General features: G+C 37.1%; 1 protein-coding gene across 7 annotated transcripts in view; it reads right to left on the reverse strand.

Annotated features, from left to right (window-relative positions):
* The window catches only part of c12h10orf90 (chromosome 12 C10orf90 homolog), a 139,664-nt gene that overhangs the window by 41,827 nt on the left and 81,464 nt on the right, over positions 1-16,373 (reverse strand). For 6 of the 7 annotated variants that reach the window (XR_007957309.1, XM_052027885.1, XM_052027883.1 and 3 more), the window contains 2 exons: positions 12,171-12,250; positions 3,675-4,818 (listed from right to left, as the gene is read on the reverse strand). Coding sequence is in view for 6 of the 7 variants with exons in the window: in XM_052027885.1 (XP_051883845.1) it covers positions 3,675-4,818; positions 12,171-12,250 (1,224 nt within the window). In the remaining variant the exon portion in view is untranslated. The remainder of the gene's footprint in view (positions 1-3,674; positions 4,819-12,170; positions 12,251-16,373) is intronic. The other variant, XM_052027886.1, reaches the window with a different exon arrangement.

Genomic DNA, 16,373 nt, shown 5'->3' on the forward strand with positions numbered 1-16,373 from the left:
TCCTAATCTCCTCAATTAGAATACTGAATAGGTTAAAGCCATTCAACTGTGTTAAATATTCACCTGCTGGTATCAGAAGCAGCACGTTGTAATGTTTTAGAATGATGAACCTAATGTTTCCCATCATGAGACTTCTGAGCACTATGCAGTGGGAGACTTTAATGATTAGTGATTGTGAACAGTGATTCTAACATGCTCTGCCATTCAACAAGAATATGGTTGATCTGCCGTATTTTGCTCCCAATGCTCACATCTTAGTGCCCAAAAATCCATTGGTTAGAATTGAATGCACTTAAAAACTGAATGTTCATAGTCCACTGAGGTATAAAATTCCAAAGATTTATAGCCCTCTGCATGTTGATATTTCTCCCTATTTCAGACCGAAATACCCAACCCCTTATCATCACGGCCCCAGTTCCAGATTCTCCAACTAGAGGACATAGCCTCTTGCCACATTCCCTGCAAATCCTGTCAGAATCTTGGATATTTCATTGAGTTCCCCTGAACTCCACTGAGGATAGGGTTATTTTCCTCAATCTCTCCTCACTGGATAATCAATCTAGAGAAGCTTTACTGCAAGGATAGGAAGTACAGAGACTAAAGCTGCAAGCAATACTCCAAATGAGGTCTCATCAAGCCCCATAGAATTTCAGCAAGATTCCCATACTTTTGTACTGCAACTCCCTTGTAATAAGGGTCAAACACTATTTGTATTACAAAGTGCTTGCTGTGTCTATATGTTCACATTCTGTGTCTGATGAACCAACAAACTAAAGTTCCTCCATACACCAAAATGTAGTGGTTTCTTGCCATTTAGAAAGCATTATGTTTTTCTATTCCTTCTACAGAAGTGAATAACCTCACATTTTCCCATTTTATTCTTCATCTGTTACCATCTTGCCCTATTTCTTGATCCGACAGTATACATTCTTTAAATTCTATACCCTTACATCTCACTTGCCCATCTAACATCATATCAACTTTGTTTGTTCATCCAATTCATATAAATTGTGAAGAGCTGAGAACTCTGACCTCACGATCTACCTTGTTGTGACCTTGCACCTTATTGCACTGCACTTTCTCTGTAGCTGTGACACCTTACTCTGTACTGTTATTGTTTTTACCTGTACTACCTCAATGGACTCTGTACTAACTCAATGTAACTGCACTGTGTAATGAATTGACCTGTACGATCAGTATGCAAGACAAGTTTTTCACTGTACCTTGGTACAAGTGACAATAATAAACCAATACCAGTACCAATACCTAGTACTTACATGTGTGGCGCCTCATTAGAAACAATCGGTCAACCTGAAAATAATCTATTTATTCATACTCTTTAACTAATCCTCTATAAACGTCAATATGTTACTCTCAACCCTGAGAAATATTTCAATTAACAATCGTTTGTGTTTTAAAAGCATTTAACAAAACTTATTATTTGTTTATATAACATCTTCAATAATATGAAATGTCCTGAAGTTCCTTCACTGAAAAATTACTAAAAATAATTGTCTGAGTTGTATCAGATGTTAATAAATATCAAAAAAGTACTGTCATCTCAATACCAACTTCTTAGTTTGCAATTCAAAGTTTAAGCTACCCATTCAATTTGCTGAGTCAAAATTCTGAAAGAGTTTTCACCAATCCTTAAAGGCTAACAAAATAAATTATTAAAAAATTGCTTACACCACATTGGCCCATTGGCTTCAATATTTTCTTCACTTCTTTCCTGACCCCAGGCTCCATGAAATTCAATAAAGCTTTGATTATCTCACTGTAATTATTCCGACTGCATCCAACTCTATCCCATTCACGTACTTCCTCACTTCTCTTCTGAATGGGGTAACTTCACAGCTAACTGCCAACTCCTAAAATCCTCTTGTGAGAATCATTACTTTCAACTGAGGAAGCAAAATCTTCCAGTGAAAGTAGATAATTTCAAATGCCGCTCACAATGAGAATTCTAACTCAAAATTATCTTGAAAGGAAATGATTTTTTCTAATATTATAGTTCCTGAACTCAATTATTTTAGCTAAATTGTAAAACAAAGATAATAATGAAGTAGACTAAATTAAATATTTTGAAATGTAATTTAGAATATGAATAATAAAACAAGACTTGATAAAATACTAAAGGGTCAAAAATCTTGAAACCAGTATCCTTTATACTAAAATTTAAATGTAGTTCACATTTGAAAATTTACTTCAACAGTTGGTATTCAACTTTGATTTCTAAGATCAAGATTTTCTCAAAATTCATATCTACTTATTAACTTTTTTGTATACTTATTCAAAGTTTGAGTTAAAATGTTAACAAATGCACAATGGAATTGCAATACAATGCACAATGAAATTGCAGTACAATGAACAACTAACAATATTACACATGAAACAAAATACTAAATATACAGCTGATCTATCAACATCTGAAAGTGAATCATCAAGATAATATCTTGAATGTAGAAAATCTATATAATACAAGAATTATCAAATTATTCTTCCTCTAGTTTCACCTGTAGCTCAATTGGTGAAATTTTTGCCTTTACGTCAGAGAGCTGGGTTTTCAAGATGCATGGCAGAGAATGATATTCCAACGCAGATGGATTTCTACACTGTTGTAGCACCGTCTTTTGGATGAAATGTTAAAGCAAGGTCTCATCTATCGGAGGAGATAAACCATCCCTTTTCAAACTGTGTTTCCCCAGTGCCTTAACCAGTAGTTATCCCTCAATCAACATCACTGCTGTTTGTGAGAATTTGCTCTCCACAAATTGGTTGCTTCATTTCCTATGATACAACAGTAGCTACACATCAGAAATATTGGTTCCATTGTCTATAAGGCATTTTGCCACATCCTAAAGAAATGAAAGATGCACATGAATACAAATCTTTCTTTTATTATCTGTTCCAATTGAGATGGAGACATTGTGTCTTTCCTACATTTTCAGCAGACTTTTAACAGTTGGAGTTTTCATTCTTTTTATATCCACTGACACGACTTTATTTTCACCCCTAAGCTCTTCAATGGAAGCTTTGGTGCAGTTGTATTTGAAACATTCAAGAGTCAAATTTATGCCAGTACAATCTGGGTGAAATTGGCTGAGTCCGCAAAGATAATCTGAGAAGTTTACATGTAAGTGAATCATACTCAAAATCATATGTTTGTATTGCCCACACTCCTTCATACTGTTTCAAGACCTAGTTCCTTCTGATCAGGCTCCATCCACAGAACTCTGGGGTCAAAGCTGTGAAGTTCCACCACCTGGAAAGTTCTTCAAATTGGTCTAATTTTCTTAGGTGCGTGGGAATTATTAGGTACATTTTGAAAGATTTTGCAAATGGAAAATAAATAATTTACTGAGAAAGTACCTTTAAACTTCTGCTTCAGTGTAGTTTTTAAAGTCAGTTCTAGCTTTTATAAAGTCAGGTTATTCACAGGTGAACTGCACACCCCTTCCAAAAATGCATTATACATCTATTTTCTGTTGTAGTACTAAACCTGCACCAGGTTACTATTCATACTTATGTGGAAAAAAATAAATATTTTTTTGTTTAAACAGCAAGATTGAGGAAGATTTTATGTACGTTTTGGGCATAATTTCCCAATTGTATCTATTGCAAAAATTCTACCACTCCATGTAATTTTAGGAAAGCAATATATTTGTACATACCTGATTTCCTAATAAGATCAGAGAAGGGGCACTGCACTTCACAGTGATTTGGCTTATACTTCTGTTCATTAATTAAATAATTTGTTCCTTTATTCATATTTGAAAGAGAAATAAAGAGGTAAGTCGACCTTTTGGGCGAACTTAGAGTTTCTGTTCCACCAGAAGGTAAATGTTCATTATATTGGCACATAGTCTTAGAAACTTCCTGGGCAGCTGATGATTGTTGCTGAGTAATATCTCTGGTTCTGAAGGATATATCTGGGTATTTCTTATCCAACATGATGCAAGCAACTTCTTGTTTTGAGCTTGTGATGAATGAAATTAATTTAAACATGCCATCACCACCATCTGCTGATGATTTAGAAGAAGTGCAGCTTAGTTTTAAGGACAGAGATGATTTTTGTTTTAATGCAGATCCATTGTTATTTGTAAGAGAGCAAAGATCAACCAAAAGAGATTTGTCTAAGTAGTAAGTACTGTTAAAACACTGTGGTGTGACAATGAAATATACAAAGGAAGTAGCAGGATGAAACTGCTGAGAAGGAAGATTGGTTTTGTCTTCATTGTTGCTTGGTAGCAAGGTTTCATGATACTTGCTTTCAATTTTTAAAGAGCTTACTCTATCTCCTGTTGAAAATAACATTGACTGAGACTGGGAACTCTCTTCTGTAACAGTACATCCCTTACATGGAAACTCATTGATATTATCTGTTTGGGAATGAATGCTCATAGTACCTTCAGAACTCTTGAAATTTTTCAGGACTTTCACAGATCTCTGATATTGAGGCGCTTTTTTCTCACGTGTAGAAGCACCGACAGTTGGCTTAGGAAGCTTATTAGCCGGGCTCACCATTCTTCGGGCAGTAATTGTAATGGAAGAAAACCCATTCCTGGATTTAGTCAATGTTTTATCTTTCCTGCAATATACTGTGGACTCAGGAATGCTTTCTGCAGTTGGCGTTGTCGGCAGTGTGCTACTGAGAAATGTGTTTGGGTATTTTAATGATTCCTGGGAGCCTTCACCCTCGGAATGCTGTAAACAAACAGGCAAAACACCATGATCTTTTTTTGCTTCCTCTCTGATTATCAGTGAGATTAAAGATGATGGATTCTTTTCCCTTGCTTTGCTGGATGTTGCATGCTGCTGAAAAGAAAAAAAGTGAATTTATTTTCAGTATTATGAAAAAAAAACAAAATAATTTTAGTACTTTAAAAAGAATATTTTCTTTCAGTATAGTGTTCTATAAGTTTCTTAAGTATCTTCTGGCCTAATTCCTATTCATTGAAAGAAAATGACTATTCATGCTTTAACCCCATTAAGGAACACAATGCATGTAACACTGAAGCCCTGGTTTTAATCACAGAATTCAGACAGCCATATTAGCTCCCCATATGTTAAAGCTGTAGAGGCTATTTTGGTTCAGCTAGGTGGCATTCAATTACAAGGAATTTCCTTTTTACATGTCATACTACTTGGCTGCAATTTAATTGAAATTTATATAATTTGAGAGATATTCTACACAATGATTAATATTACAATAGGGGAGGAGTAGCAGCAAAATTGCATTTAGTAATCCATGCAATTATGGAAGAAGTTAAGTAATTGTGGAATAGATCCAAATGTAACGAATGAGTATAAATATCAAGAGTTATGATTTTCATATCATGTACACTGCACATGTTAAGCCATTCCTACTTCATCAATTTTCCTTTACGTATTTTGAACATGTATTTTTAAGGGTAACATGCTCTGAATTATAATTGCAGGTATCTGAAAGGTACATTACTATTTCCTTGATCTCCCTCTGTATGGAACTAGCTGAGAAAAACTAATGTCTTCAGAAATTGAGGATGTTTTCCTTTCTTCTTCAGGCTTTTGTAACATTTTGTCAATTAGAAAATGACTATGAATTGAAGCTATTGTCCATTGTTTAAATTGTCTGTTACGTTTTGCCTAAGTGATTATGTTTTTGATTATTTGGAATCTGGAGAAGAAAGGGCACTGTGGTTGTCAGCCAAACTGAAACAAAAAAAAATCCATGAGCTCTGTTCTGAAGATAACAAAATGGCAAGTTTGATACATGTTGCTACTTGGTCATAAGAAGATCAAGCTAATCAGACCAAGCTTGGTGCAGCTGAAAGATTGTACCTGGCCTGTCACCACTCTTGGACTAATGGTACTTTTACTGCAACATTAGCAATGCTATTTCCGCATTGCAGCACAGCTATTGCTCTTTACTTCAATTTGGCAAACCAAAGCAGTGGTGTTTTGCAGTGGGCCATTAAGACACATTCAGATCTTTGTGTGATGTTTGAGTAGGGTACAAGTGACATTTAATTTTAAATGCTCCCAGAGTTGTTGTACAGTATTTTGTATAACTGAAAATTCTTCAGGTGGACCACACAAAACACTGTACTCAGGCAGCCAAATATTGAGATACACTTATCTCTGAAATGCAGGTTTGGCAAAGATTCACCCATTGTCGAATAAAAATGATTATTCTGTACAGCTTCTCATAATTTAAGAGCAACTTCATGAGTAATTAAATGATGACCACAAATTAAATGCTTATCATTATGCATGGCATAAAACTGGGTAGAGATGGGTGCAATGTTCCAATGGGAAATCAGTCAAGAGAATGTGAAATGAGAATATCCTGCAATGATTTTACTTGTTAATTGCCTCATTCTTTTTCCATTTTCAGTTACCCAATCAAAACTTCATATGCATAAAATAAATATAACATTCAGAAGGGCAGGGTACCCACTTTACATTGTCCTCGGAAGGACCATTTGGGAGGAATAGGGGCGCAGAAGTAGTAGTGCAGCTACAGAGCTGCAAGTTCTTGTGCTATGCTTCTGGTGTTTGCCATTACGTTCGACTGTTTGCTGAGAGACAGCTGGCCAAAAACCAGTAGGTTTACAGATTACATTCAGGCAAGACTTGTAGGGCTGGGAGTGTAGGTACAGAGAGAGGAGTTACAAATCTTCATTTTATCTTCTGCTTCCACTGATCTTCAGGGTGGTTCCTGGATCTCTGTAGATTATACAGTTTGAATGAGATTTGGCATCTGCCACCACCCCCGTTTTTTATCTTTGTTAATCTGGTGACAAATCTGGGGAATTTTCTGTCCTACCTAAATTGCATTCTACCTGGGGCCAGTCCTATAGATGGTGGGAACATCCAGAAATTCTCAGATAGTTTTGTAGCTGTGGAATCCATTCACAATTTTTTTTCCCTCTTTACCTTCTTGTTCTTCCTGCAAAATACTGTTAGCCAAATGCAACAGGGTAGAAAATCCTTTGCTAATCTCTTCATTCTTGGCAAAGTGTTGTCTCAGATCCAATTTATTCATTGTTTTTGATTCTAAATGTTCTAATTCCCTCTTAATTTTCCTGTAGTATTAATAGGTGTTGTATATTCATGCCTAAAGGCACTCTTTCAGTGAAAATTAAATAATTTTGAGTAAGCCGTCAAGCCAACTTTAACCAACAGAGAATGAAACTGAGGGAGGAAATGGGCTTCATATAAAAGAAAATAGCATGATTTTCAACAGGACCAGTTGCTATTTTATTGTATTTTCTACAAGATTTAGAGTGCCCTGTAAGTTCTGGCACTAAACATTTTTGAAATCTGCGCCGCAATCTACCTTAGTTAAATATTTAAATAAATGTTCCTAAAAATCAGTTATGAATTCAGCAAAGTTTTATAGACAAATCAAAGCTAATTTATTTAGGCTATATTATTATTGGTCTCTTAGATGAAAGAGTCTCTGTTTATAGTTGTCTGTAGTGGTTGCCTACTGAGTTCCTTTTTGGACACTATGAATTTTACATTCATGGTTGGTGTCTATCAAGTCTGAGGAAGGGAAACCTGCAGAAAACCAAAAAATACTGCTCAAACATAATCAAACTCAAAAATAATACAATATTTTTATTATCTGTACTCAAGCTGAAATTTAGTTAATTGCAAAGAGGGGCACACGTGAATTTAGCATTTAAGAAAAAGTGATGAGCTGTAATGTACTGACACATGATAAACCTTTATAAAACACTGGTTCAACCACAAATGGAGTCTGATGTCCAGTTCTGGCACCACACTTTCAAAAAGGTGTAAAGGTTTCTGTGAGGGTGTAGAAGAGATTTACCAAAATGATTCCAGGGATGGAGAAGCTGAAGTTGTTCTACTTGGAATGGGGGACCTTGCAAGTTAAATTGGTTTATTATTATCACATGTACCGAGGTACAATGAAAAACTTTGTTTTCCATGCCATCCATACAGATCATTTCATTACAACAATGCACTGAGGCAGTACAAGGGAAAACAATAACAGAGTACGGAAATGTTACATTTACAGAGAAGCTGCAAGTGCAAAGCCATAAAGAGGTAGATTGTGAGGTCAAGAGTCCATCTTATTGTACTGGGAGACAGTTCAATAGTCTTATAACAGCAAGGTAGAAGTTGTCCTTGAGCCTGGTGGTACATTCTTTCAGGCTTTTGTATCTTCTGCCCTATGGGAGGGAGAGAAGAAAAAATATTCGGGGTGGATGGGGTCTTTGATTATGTTGGTTGCTGTACCAAGGCAGCAAGAAGTATAGACAGAGTCCATGGAGGGGAGGCTGGTTTCCATGATGTGCTGAGCTGTGTCCACAACTCTCTGCAGTTTCTTGCAACCTTGAGAAGAGCAGTTATCATACCAAACCATGATGTATCCAGATAGGATGCTTTCTATGGTGTATCGATAAAAATTGGAGAGTGTCAAAGGGGACATGCCAGATTTCTTTAGCCTCCTGAGGAAATAGAGGTATTAGTGAGCTTTCTTGGTCATGCCATCTATATGGTTGGAACTGGACAGACTATTGGTCATGATCACTCCTAGGAACTTGAAGCTCTCAATCCTCTTGACCTCAGCACCATTGATATAAACAGGAGCATGTGCAATGCCCCCCTTCCTGAAGTCAATAACCAACTCTCTTGTTTTGCTGACATTAAGGGAAAGGTTGTAGTCATGACAGCATGCCATTGGGCTCTCTATCTCTTTCTTGTTCTCTGACTCATCATTATTAGAGGTTTGGCCCACTACAGTGGTATCATCTGCAAATTTATAGATGGAGTTAGAGCAGAATCTGGCCACGCAGTTGTGAGTGGAGAGGGAGTAGGGTGCTGAGGATGCAGGCTTGTTGCTGCCTATCCTTACTGATTACAGTCTGTTGGTCAGCAAGTCCAGGATCCAGTTGCAAGGGGAAATGTTGAGTCCCAGGTCTAGGATTTTGGAGATGAATTTGCTTGGGATTATAGAATTGAAGGCAGAGCTGTAGTCAATAAACAATAGTCTAATATAAGTGTCTTTGTTATCCAGATGCTCCAGATATGAGTGTAGGACCAGGGAGATGGCTCTAGGGAGGGGGACTGACAGAGGAATTTAAAATCATGATAACTTAGAGTAGATAGAAAGAAAATATTCCTACTAGCAGAGGGGTTAAGAATTAGGGGACACAGAGTGAAGGTAATTGGTAAAAGAATTAAAAATAACACAGGGAAGAAGTTTTTTTTATACAGTCAGGACAGCACAGTCTGGGGAAGTAGTGGAGGCTGATTCAATTCGAAAGGGAAATGGGTGAGTATCTGAATGGAAAGAATTTGCAGAGCTTTGGAGAAAGGGAAGAATGGGACCAACTGGATCATTCTCACATGGAGTTGCTACAGAATCAACCTGTGTTGTAATCATTCTGTAATTCTCCAAAGCGGGACTGTAATATTTCACTAAAATAAAACCAAGCATATTATCTCCCTTGACATTGATCTGGTCACTGTATGGAAAATCAAGAGTTTATTGAGAGCCAAGTTTCAAGAATTGATCACTGCATTTAAAATAGATTTATATCCTGATGCTACAGTACTGCTGGAACTGATTATTTAGTGTAGAAATTCAAGATCAGCCAATAAACTTGTGTTTAATTTGGCATAAGTATGTGAATTTGTTTTCAGCTCATAATGCATAATAAGGTACTGATGTGTGATCTCAAGTCTAAGCTGATCCAAATAGGAAATTAGAATTGGATCAATTTGAATCACGTTTCAAAGCTACTCTGGTTTCCCTTTATATCAAGTAATCAGTTCCCTTGAGTCCTAGGGTAGCTTTATAGTCAATTAATCAGAGACCAGAAAAGAGAAATAATGAACTGGAAGGCTGGTCCACTCTGCATCCTTTTCCAAAAAGAGCAGGTGTGATTCATAATATATATGCAGATTCATAATATATGTCATTCTGATGAGATTGGCCCCTAAAATTAAAATGTGTCAAATGCTTATTAAAACAGACAAATAAAATGCTATACAGGCAAGCAGGGGGAACTGCAAGCAGGGACCACCGAGAAATTATTGCACATCCTTTCCACACTTCATTAGAAGGCTAGAACACTCAAACAGAAAATTTTACTAGATCAGTGGAGACAATCATGCTGACAATTGCTGCAGATTGTAATTCACTTCCAACCCACAAAACACAGAGGCATAACTGAGAAAAAACACAAATTGGTCCTCTGTGCATCTGAACTGACATTTTCTTAAACCAACATGTGGATTGCAATTGGAGTAGAATTTTGTAATTTTCTTCCATTTAAATCATGTCAGATTTCCAATTTGGATGTGGTGTATATCCCTACAGATTTCCTTTTCTGGCTTCTAAGTAGACTTCTGATGGTATTTAATGGCTGAAATGGCACTTCAAATTTCCCAGTGCCTGCTATTCAGAAACAAAAGCAATCTGCCTTTTCCAAGTTACAGATGGAAAGTATGTTGAATGTCCTTGGAATAAGGATAAGGATGCTCCCACCATTCACAAGCTCTCACAGGAACTCACATAGAAACTGACCTTTCTAGACCTGGTCTATTTTATAGCCTTCTGAGCCACTCTCAACTGTTCCTCTCGCTCTATTTGTTACTATCCCATACAGTAAAGAGCAGTTCAACAAGACTTACTTGTGCAGTATTTTTATCTAACCATATATACAGTATATAATTATAAAAACATTTCTTTATTTTCTCACATTCCCCTATGTGTGTTGGATACCTTATTTAACTTTTTCTTTCTTCTAACATACTATGACTCAGTCTGTCCATTAATCCTTCCAATCATCACTTCTTTTTATTCCTCTTCCATCACTTAATTAAGACAGCAGCCCTTAACAGAGACGGGTCCAATATTGTTTATTAAAGCTAACTTTGCACATAGAAAATAGAGTCATTGTGTCACAGAGATGGAAACAGATCCTTTGGCTCATCGAGTCCTCACCAACCATCAAGCACCTATTTTTACATAATTCTACCTTAACCTATTTTATTCTCCTTGCATTCCCATCAACTATCCCCCAAGTTCTACCACTCATCTACATACTAGGAATAATTTCACAGTGGCCAATTAACCTACCAATGTGGAAAGTAACAGAAGCACCTGGAGGAAACTCACCCAGTCACAGAACGAATGTACAAATTCCACACAAGAGCTCTGGAGGTCAGGATTGAACCCTAGTTGCCACACTGTACTGCCTTTTGGTTGAAGTTACCAGCATTTATATTTCAATCACACATTACTCACTGCAGATAAAAAGATCATAACTCTTAGAAAACTTTCATTAATGTTGTGGAGCACAAGTAATATTCATTGTTATTTAGCCTTTGCATAATGATTCATATTTTGACATAGAGTGCAGCATCTTTAATTATTTTGGAATAGCGGACTCAAGATAAGGTGGACTTACAATAAGACTTACGATAAAATGGACTCTTGACCTTACAATCCATCTTGTTATGGCCCTTTTACCTTATTGTCTACCTACACTGCACTTTCTCTCTAGCTGTAACACTTTATTTCTGCATTCTGTATTGTTTTACCTTGTACTACCTCAATGCACTGTGTAATGAATTGATCTGTATGAATGGTATGCAAGACAAGTTTTTCACTGTACCTCAGTACAAGTGACAATAATAAACCAATACCAATTCAAGACTCCTAAGCTGTTGTGGCATTAAAGAAGCAATTCTGCATGAATCTAGGAGTGTTAATGTGTTTCCCAGTGATATTTTGGCAAAAAAGCTGGCTACTCCATTCAAATCTGGGTCAAAATTGGAACAAGAGGATCATTTTCTTTATTTTTGTCCCACTAATCCCTATATATGACTGAAAATGTCCATCATCAAGTCAAAAATTGTTGCCTTATCACTGTAGATCATAATGAAGGAAAATGAATAAAAAGAACTGATGACTGGATGGATAGATAGACAGACCAAGTTATAGTACGTAAGAAGAGGGAATAGGTTAGTCAGACAAGGAATATAACACAGACAGAGGAATGTGAGAAAGGAGTAAAATGTTTTAAAAATTATATATATAATGATCAAATTAATGCCAAGATCGCAAAATAACAAAATTCTACAAATTACATGGCAAAGTTGCCACCTATATTTTACGTTCGTAGCTTCTCATAAATCTTTACCTCAGATTTGGGCGCTCTGGAATGAGGATGTGTCATAAAAAAATAACTCTTCAAGTTATTCTCAGCTTCTTCAGATAAACCTGAAATATTGAAGATATTTAGAATATCACAAGTTTTATTTGGTGTAGTTTTAACAGCTTGATTATCAAAAAAAAATGTGAACTTTAAACTATAAACAAGTAATTGTATAAAGACACAACACAAACAAATGCTCTATTACTGCACAAAAACATGAAGAAGAGAATGAGGGAATGAGCCTTGAATCAAATGCACTTCCTCATAGTGAACTTTTGTTTGTCTTCCAAGAAGACTTGATTTACAAAACTAACATGTTTATAGCACACGTCTAAGTTTGAGCACAGACCACTGAGTGATGGGAGAAAATGGTTATATATTCAGTGAACTGTGAAACTACTGGAATGGTTTTGACGTCATGATAGTGATGCATTAAAAAAGATCAAAAAGACCATAAAGTTTCTCCTATAAATAATTTAATATTGTGTTCGTGTTCGTCGATGGACAGGTAATTTCATGGATGTTAGCAGAGTAGCCCGAGTCCCTTCTGCTTAGGGATATGGAAGAATCAAATATAAAAGTGGTGACCCTAGATACTGTGAAGTAACATCCTGGTATCTGGATGGTGCAGTATGTAATATACTGGTACTGCATGTTAATGTACTGGTGCATCATCTGCATCACTGATTTTCCATATATTGCGCTACTAAGCTCAGTCAATATTCCTAAGATGGAATGGGAAAGAAACAGAGGGGTTCACTGATGCCTCACTCACCCCTTAGAAAACAGCTCCAAAACAACACAAACAAAAAGAATTAACATTCTAGCTTGACTGGGGTTTAAATTTCCAAAACACCACAAAATACAGGTTTCTCCATAATAAGTGATCATATAAAATTTCAAAGTCTGATGATTTTAAAATTTGGTTTCTGAGAATATAACTTCATTACCTCATGTTTTATTTAACTCCATTGGTTGAAAGATGGATGTTATTGTGATTCACTTCAAGAAAGAAGAATAGTGTGACACAGTATTAGATAGATGGTGCAAATAGCACTTATAACAAAAATAGCTTACATAAAAGAAATTTCTAAACTGACTGCTTTCAGAATGGTCACTTGTTTGCTATGTTAACATGAATTCTAGGTCTGTTCATTCACAGCAAAATAGCAGCATTTTTATTTGACTTAACATAAGGTTATAGAAAAGAAGCTATTGAGCATCAAGAAAGGAAATGCTTGAATTCATCGACTTTGAATGTTCACAATCTCTGTCTGAAGCATCAGTTTGAATTGAAATGATTTTAAAATCTGTTCTCACTAGTTTAATAAATAACAGATCGGCAAACTATCTTTCAGGAGCTCCAGGCAAGAAATCTTTCTCTTCCCATCATTATGTCATTGAAGATAATGTTGACTTGAGATGATAATATAAAATGTGGGATATTAGCTCTGTCACTCATTAAACACCTGTTAAATATTGCTTCCATTGATTTCACTTGAAGGTAGTTTTCATGGGAGGAAAGTTTAAAGGAAGAGCTGTTTAATGAGTGGTCAAACCAATATTATGTCAAAATTACTCACATATATTCATTCGCATGGGATTCATTAGGGTTAGCCATATATTATTTTGTAATGATATTTTTTTATATAAAAAGTAAGAAACACTTGCATTTCTCAATTTCAGGACAAACTGTACAGCCAATGAGTTACTTTTGAAGTTCAGGGAGGGGTACATGGATAATCAGGTCAGTATTAAGAAGGAGGAGATATTAAATATCTTGGGATGTATAAGGACTGATAAGTCCCCAGGGCTGGATGAGATCTATATCACTTTGCCATGGGAAGCAAAGAGGGAGATAGCTGGCAGAGATTTTTGAATATTTGTTAGCCATAGGTGAGGTGCCACAAGACTGGAGGAGAGTTCATGTGTTCCTTAAGAAGGGGAGCAGGGATAAGCCAGGCAACTACAGGCCAGTGAGCCTATGTGAGGGGAAGGGAAATTATTGGAGAAAATCCTATGAGTTCGGATTTCTGTACATTTCGGAAGGCAAAAGCTGATCAGGGACACTCAACATGGCTTTGTGCAGGGGAAATCCTGCCTCACTAATTTGATTGAGTTTTTTGAGGAGGTAACTAAGAAGATCGATGAAGGCAGGGTGATAGACTTTACTAAGGGATTTGACAAGGTTCCTCATGGTAGATTGGTCCGAGAGAAACAAGGACTGCAGATGCTGGAATCTAGATGAAAAACATGATGATTCTGGAGGAACTCAGCAGGCTAGGCAGCATCCATGGAGAAAAGCAGACAGTCAATGTTTCAGGTCAGGACCCTTCTTCAGTCCTGAAGAAGGGTCCTGGCCCAAAACGTTAACCACCCGCTTTTCTCCACGGATGCTACCTGGCCTGCTGAGTTCCTCCAGCATTATTGCATTCTCGTAGATTGGTCCAGAAGGCTAAAGCATGTGGGATCCAAGGCAAGCTGTCTAATTTGATCTGAAATTGGCTTGGTGAAAGGAAGCAGAGGCTAATGTTGGAGGGATACTTTTCTGATTGGAAGGATGTGATTAGTAGTGTACCACAAGGATCGGCACTCGGACCCTTATTGTTTGTAATATATTAACAACTTGGATGTGAATGCATGAGACATCTGGATAACAAAGACATCTATGTTATTGACTATAGCTATTTATTGACTATAGCTCCACCTTCAATGCCAGAATTCCAAATATTTTTACAGGTGCACAATAGAAAGCATCCTATCCCATAGCATCATAGCTTGGTATTGCAACTGCTCTGCCCAAGACCACAAAAAAATTTCAGAGTTGTAAACACAGCCCAATCTATCACGTAAACCAACCTCCCCTCCATTAACTTTGTCTACACTTCCCACTGTGTTGGGAAAGCAGCCAACATAATCAAAGACCCTTTCCACCCCAGACATTTTCTTTTCACCACCCCCCCCCACACTTTTCATCGGGCAGAAGATACAAAAGCTTGAGAACATGTACCCCCAGTTTCAAGGACACCTTCTATCAATCTACCTCGTCATGGCCCTTGCACCTTATTTGTCTACCTGTACTGCACTTCTTCTGTAACTGTAACACTATATTCTACATTCTGTTATTGCTTTTCCTTTTGAACAAACTGATGTACTGATGATGTATGGAATGATCTGTCTGGATGGCATGCAAACAAAAGCTTTTCACTGTATCTCGGTTCATGTGACAATAATAAACCAATTACCAAGTATGATCAGTAATTTTGTAGATGACACTGAAAGTTGGTGGTATTGTGCATAGCAAGGAAGATTGTCTAAGGCTATAGCATAGATCAGATGAAGAGCTGGATGAAGCACTGGCAGATGGGATTTAATCCCAAGAAATACAAGGTGATGCATAAGGGTAGGACGTATACAGTAAATGGTAGGTCACTAAGGAATGTTAATGAATAGAAGGACACTGGGGTACAAGCCTATAGTTCCATGAAGGTGGAAACACAAGTAGATAGGGTGGTGAAGAAGGCCTAGGACATGCTTACTTTCATAGGTCTAGGCACAGAATATAAAATTTGGGATATTGTATTGCGACTTTACAACACACTGGTTAGTCTGCACATGGAATACTGTGTACAGTTCTGGTTGCCACACTACAGGAAGGATGTGGTTGCACTGGAGACAGTGAAGAGGAGATTCACCAGGATGTTTCCTGGATTGGAGGACCCTAGTTGTGGGGAGAGATTGGATAGTCTGGGCCTGTTTTCCCAGGAGCGAAGGCAGCAGTAGTCGTAACCTGATAGAGGTACATAAAATGACAAGAGGCACTGATAGGGTAGTTAGTCAGACTCTATTTCCTCATGGTAGCAGTATCAAAAATGAGAGGGCATAAGGTGAGAGAAAGGAGTTTTAAAGGGGATTTCAGGGGGAAGTTTTTTTTTGCACAGAGAGGTGCTGATATCTGGGACTTGCTGCCAGAGAGATGGTGGAATCAGATACAATCACTACATCTAAACAGACATGTAAATAACATATAGAAGAATATAGACCTAATACAGGCAAATGGGATTAGAGTAGTTGGGCAAAAAGGTCAGCATAGACATAGTGGGCTGAAGGGCCTGTTTCTGCACAGTACAACTCCATGTCTGTGACTCTAAAACAGAAAATGCTGGAAACACTCAGCAGTTCATGCAG

This window comes from Pristis pectinata, chromosome 12 (assembly GCF_009764475.1).
Source record: "Pristis pectinata isolate sPriPec2 chromosome 12, sPriPec2.1.pri, whole genome shotgun sequence".
NCBI classification, from domain to species: Eukaryota; Metazoa; Chordata; class Chondrichthyes; order Rhinopristiformes; family Pristidae; genus Pristis; species Pristis pectinata.